This window comes from Etheostoma cragini, chromosome 9 (assembly GCF_013103735.1).
Source record: "Etheostoma cragini isolate CJK2018 chromosome 9, CSU_Ecrag_1.0, whole genome shotgun sequence".
Classification (NCBI taxonomy): Eukaryota; Metazoa; Chordata; class Actinopteri; order Perciformes; family Percidae; genus Etheostoma; species Etheostoma cragini.
The window spans coordinates 26,345,453-26,351,188 of NC_048415.1; the positions used below are offsets into that span (position 1 = coordinate 26,345,453).

At 44.7% G+C, this 5,736-nt stretch overlaps 1 protein-coding gene across 1 annotated transcript in view; it reads left to right on the top strand.

Annotated features, from left to right (window-relative positions):
* Positions 1 to 3,910, top strand: part of slc5a9 (solute carrier family 5 member 9) — an 11,922-nt gene extending 8,012 nt beyond the window's left edge. Inside the window, exons 12-14 of the mRNA XM_034880589.1 lie at positions 1,218 to 1,386; positions 2,231 to 2,446; positions 3,418 to 3,910. Coding sequence (XP_034736480.1) covers positions 1,218 to 1,386; positions 2,231 to 2,446; positions 3,418 to 3,714 — 682 coding nt within the window. The 3' untranslated portion in view covers positions 3,715 to 3,910. The remainder of the gene's footprint in view (positions 1 to 1,217; positions 1,387 to 2,230; positions 2,447 to 3,417) is intronic.
* Positions 3,911 to 5,736: the final 1,826 nt, after the last annotated feature.

Consider the following 5,736-nt stretch of genomic DNA (forward strand, 5'->3'; position numbering starts at 1 on the left):
GAAGTCGTTGCATCTAATCAGAGGGCCTTCTGTGGCGCAGAGTGGGGGTCATCACTCCTCAACCCCCAGGAACTTTGTTTCGCAGTCTCATTCTAAATTTTTTAGCATTTATAGATGAACATCCAAGTCAAAGTATAAATGATGGTCAATGCTGAATTAGAATAGCTGATCAGCATTCTCCAGATATCAGAGCCTCAATGATGCTGAGTAATCACCTTGAGTCCACTTCAGCAGTTGAAACTGCCAACTCGCTGGATGCTGTTTGGTGGTTTATGATGTTTTTCCATAATTTCTATTTGACAATTTCAGTACGTAAAATGTAAAAGACCTACTCTAGACCTGCTCTTTTATGAAAAGATGTGAGACAACTATTGTGAATTGGCGCTATATATAAATAAAATTGATTTGAATTAAAAGGTAGTAGTTAGTTTTTGGGACAGCAACAATAACTTTATTCTACAAACTGCCGATTGCGCATCCAGCAGGTTATGATTATGGCATTAATGTCTGCCACGACAGTTGGTGGTACAATACTGAAGGCCTTTCCTTCATCTCTTTAGATACTGTACGTGCAGACTCTGTGCACACAGATGCTTCTGATGATGCTCATATGTCTGGAGCAGGTCTCGCTGCCACCGTGGCTCACCCACAGCCACGGCCGACCATTCACTAATAACAAGGTTTATTCCAACTGCTAACGTCAACGTTCACACGACTTCACAAAACAATCGGAATGACTGAAAACGTCCCTCAGGTTTCCGTTCCCGCTCCATGCCCAGGAACTCCAACACAGCCTGGCCACGGAGTTACCCAAAATGCGTGTGGCACACTCCCGATGCACATGACAGTGATCTGGCTTCGCTGCTGGGTTCACAGGGAAAAGGCTGCGGGGGTTGTTTTGTGCACGCAGAGTAGATCATTTGAAAAACTGCATAACGGCATAACTTTGGCATTATAGCATAAAACATGATCTTTAAGTGAGCCCAGAGGCCCTATGTGAGCTAAGCACTTGAACTCCAATGACATTGGATTGTTTATTTCCGAATTTTATAAAAACTGTAAAACAGTTTTCTTGTCTGATCCAGTGTTAGGGTTGGGTTAGGGTTCCATCCTTCCTAAATCACTCATATATTCCTAAATAACTTAAATAAATAGATACCATTTAACGACTTGAGTTTCACCTAAAGCTGGCATAATGCTTTTTGTATTTTTTTCAGGGTGTTCATCCTTGTCTTGGTGTGTGTTAGTCTGTTGTGGATTCCAGTCATCCAAACGGCCAATAGTGGACAACTGTTTGATTACATCCAGTCAGTGACCAGCTTTCTAGCTCCGCCCATTACGGCTGTTTTCCTCATGGCTATCTTCTGGCCACGTGCCAACGAGCAGGTAGTACACACACACACACACACACACACATCCACACACACACATACACACACACACACACACACACACACAAGGAGAGTGCATGTTTCTTTATACTGATGCATGTCCAAAGTGGCAAAACATTCCTTTTACCCAATAATCGGAAGGTTTGCAGTGTCCATGGCTTTGCTAAACGTGTGTTACTGAAAAGGAGAGATCTACTCTATGTTCCTTTCACTTCCATGAAAAAACACCTGGCAGGCTATTGGATGAACCATTGGTCTATCAAGCCTGGCATTGTTGTTTTGAACGAGTTACTGCCGTCACACACACCTACACCACACTTCCACCGGACACTGACTGGTTCGGTGAGCTTATAGTTCAGACACAAATGCAGGGGTTGAAGCCTAGTCTCGCATTGCCACACCTTCCTCCGCAGCACTGTGGAGGAAAGTGTGGCTAGTCCAAACAGCATTCCGGAAAATAGCCTCAGAGAGGATCTTGTTTTGGTGGACGTTCAAAAGTTGTCATAGTCGTGCAACAGAAAACTCCGATTGGACAGATAGTCTAGCTAGCTGTCTGGATTTACCCTGCAGAGATCTGAGGAACAGCTAAACATAGTCCTCAGAAATCCACCGGAGGTTAGAATGCCAACGTAAAGAAAGAGGAAGGTGACGGACATCTGGATGAAAAGAGGGACATCTGGCGGAATTTCACCGGGTCTATCCAACAGCCATGCAAAGTAGCCTCTACAAGACAGGGGCACCAGATTAAACATGCAAAACCTTAAGACCCTTTTCCCTTCAGTGTTGGCTTTGTTTGCCAGTTTAATCTCATATGTATGTACTGTATGTGTGTTTCTCAGGGTGCATTCTGGGGTTTGATGAGTGGCCTGCTGGTGGGACTGATCCGCATGGTTCTGGAGTTCTCCTATGCATCTCCCTCCTGCGGTCAGCCAGACCGGCGGCCTGCTGTCCTGGCCGATGTCCACTACCTGTACTTTGCTCTCATCCTGCTGGCACTCACCTGCCTTGTCATCGCTGCTGTCAGCCTGGCTACTGCCCCGATACCTGCTCAACATGTAAGAAGCATGCCATGTAATCATCAACACTTTAAAGCAGACACGCCCAAGCTGTGACACAGCGTCATTCAAAAGCTATGACCCAGCATCATTTACTTTGTGACCTCAGTGAACGGAGCTTCCTCCCAGCATCCGCTCGCTGCTCTCATTAACAATCACAACATCTGCTCGCTGAGGCTTGAACATCACTGTTACTTCTCACAGCGCGACATTCATGTTGGATAATTTAGTGCTGAGGTTCAGCTGTAGCACAAACGCCATGAAGAAAACGAGCAGTCTGCGGGCTCAGTGCATTGCAAATTAAGATAGAAAATCAGAAAAACCTTCACCTGTTAGACACATACGCTACACATACAAAAAACAAAACCAAATACAGTAATGCACTTTAAAAAGCACATGACACAATGGAAACTGTTTCCAAAGTGATGCACTGCTGACACACTTGTTGCCGTGGTATTTGACTTACGAAGTTACTCAGACTCAGTTTTGGCAGTGTGTCTCGCCATGTCTGCCGGACACAAGACCATAGGTGTGTTCTAATAATAATAATAATAATGTAATTAATCCTCCAAGGGGAAATTACAATGTTTTTACTCTGTTGTTGTTACACACAGTCCTGAATTAGACAGACATGCTCAGTGCCTATAATGCACTAACTGCAGCGATGTCAGAGTGGGGGGGAAGTGCCCATGGGAAGGCACGCCAAGCAGTTAGGGTTCAGTACCTTGCTCAAGAGCACCTTGGCAGCTACCAGTCCACCATCATACTTTGGTCCGTATGGGGACTTGAACCTGCAACCCTCCGGTTCGCAAACCAACTCCCTCCTGACAGCGCCACTGCCACCCCCAAACTGTTATAGCCATCTTCGTGATGTGACTTCACACCAGCTTGACCAATCACAATCTACTGCACTGCCCCCAGCATGAATAGAGGCAACAGTTTTACAGCTTTCTCTGCTCTCTCCTGTGCAGCTGCACCGGCTGACCTGGTGGTCCAGACACAGCCAGGAACCTCGGATCGACCTCCCGGGTGCCCAGATGACCTCTGACCCCAGTCCGGACTCTGAGCGGGGGCCGGAGTCGCGGTGGAGGAGCATTGCTGTGCGGCTCTGCTGTCTAAACAGCCCGAGCTCTGGTTCTGTGAGCCCAAAGGCGGAGAGCAGCGAGCTGAACTCTCTGGCGGAGCGGCCGCTCTGGAGACGCGTGTGCAACGTCAACGCCCTGCTGCTGCTGGCTGCAAACGTCTTCCTCTGGGGATACTTTGCCTGATTCATGATCAGTAAGGTTACACTGGTGGACTGACCTGGACTGGCATATTGTCCTTTTTGGTTCAATGAAAAGAAACAAAATGTCCAGTGGCTAAACCAATCAGCTGCTGTGCTGGACCTTCTACGCAACAGTTATTCATTTACAGGAGTCTCATCAGGAAAGACATACAATAATAAGAAATAATTATTACACACACACACACTCCTGGAGAATTATTCATGGTTTACTTGACTGAAACGTATAATTTAAATGCATTATGAAAATATGTTTCTTTGACTTTATTATGGGCACACATGGGTCAAAGTGATATAAGACATTTTCCAAGAGTTCAATATCTCACTCACCCACACACACACACACACACACACACACACACACACACACACACAATCTGTACTGTGCTCATGATCAAAGTAATCAGATCTTTTGGCCTGATTGAATCAGACAGGAGCTGACAAAGTTAATCACGCCACAAAGAAAGTGGGCCACATGTTCATTCCCAGCTATCTATGAACTAATGATTCCATAATGATTTAGAAATATACTGTTGTATGTTCAACGTACCAATTTAATACATAGCTGTTGATTCAGTTAGTTGGGGAATGTTCATTAAGGATTTGCCAGTCATCAGGTTGTTCCTGATTTCTCCCTTTACTTTGCCTTTGCACTGAATTGTAAACATCTACTGGATGAATATGAACAATAACATGGTTTTATTGGAGTTGCCACTGATGCTGGACTGCTTAAAAAATCTTAATAGGGTGTGAATTAAAATCCACTGGTCTTCGAACCTAAATCTTTTTAACAACATGTTGGATTCTAGAAATGCTCTTCTCCCTGAGATGTAGCTCAGCAAAATTGATAACTCTCAGATAGTATACAGTAAGATACTAATAGTATCTGGATACAAGGAAATATTCAACTAAAATGTACTGAGACGATGTTGAGAAATGTGTTGCTTTTACAGTATGCACCCTTCAAGCTTACCACAGAGCTTAGAGTTCTCCCCCGACTCTTAAAGTGAGTGGTTACTTCCCGCCCTGCTGTTAACAAATGCAGCTCAGCGCTCAGACCTAGCTATTAATCAAGGCACTCCTAAATCATTTCAGCTGCTATCCTAATAAATGTATATTTTATAATTATCTGTGTATAACTGTTGCATATTTGCAACTAGTCTTTCCTGAATGAAATAAATCCCAGTGTAAGTCCTTTCAGGAAGACCTCACTCTTAATCAATGCTCTACCTAACTCAAATCAGCTGTTGGAGGCGTTCACCTTCCTGCTAAACCAATCAGGATTATACACAAATAGCAAGGGCCAATCACACTCCCAACCCTGCTTAAAATAATCTGTTTCTCCCTTTCCCATTCAGCTGTCATTGCAGGCAAATTGTGCAACCCTACACCCCCCCCTCCACCTCCAGTCCTATACTCCAGCTGACTGGTCCGGCGCCTTCTTCGGTCTGGTCTTCGGGCTCCTTCATCGCCACCACCGGTGTCTAGATTGGGGGGGTATGATGGTACTCTATACCCCTATATAGATATACGAAAGGCTCGTGTAGCGATGGAGTCTAATCACCAAAGACTTGGTACATTTTGTATTGAGCTGGACAACAAATCTTATTTGCGTATCTGCATGTCTCTCCTGATTGAAATGGAATATCACGGTGGCATGAGCACTGGCAAAGAAATGAGAAAAACGTCAGCTCAGTTTCCAGAATATGGTAATGAAATGTTTATTTTGTCTTCTGTAGACAACGAAAAGTAACTTTACAAAGTAACAATTCAACACCAGACTCAAATTGTTTTATACTGTCTGTTAGCAGAGACTGCAGAAACCTGGGGGGGAGGGGAGTGCTACATCAAAATGTTCAAAGGTTTGGCTCAGCTTCTTCAACATGGACTCATCATGTGGAACACAGAATTTGGTGATCAGGACATAGAGTATCATAGAACAGCCGTTACAGCTCGCTGATGATAGGACTGATGTATTTTGGGGGTGTATTGGTGGTGGTGGTGGGGG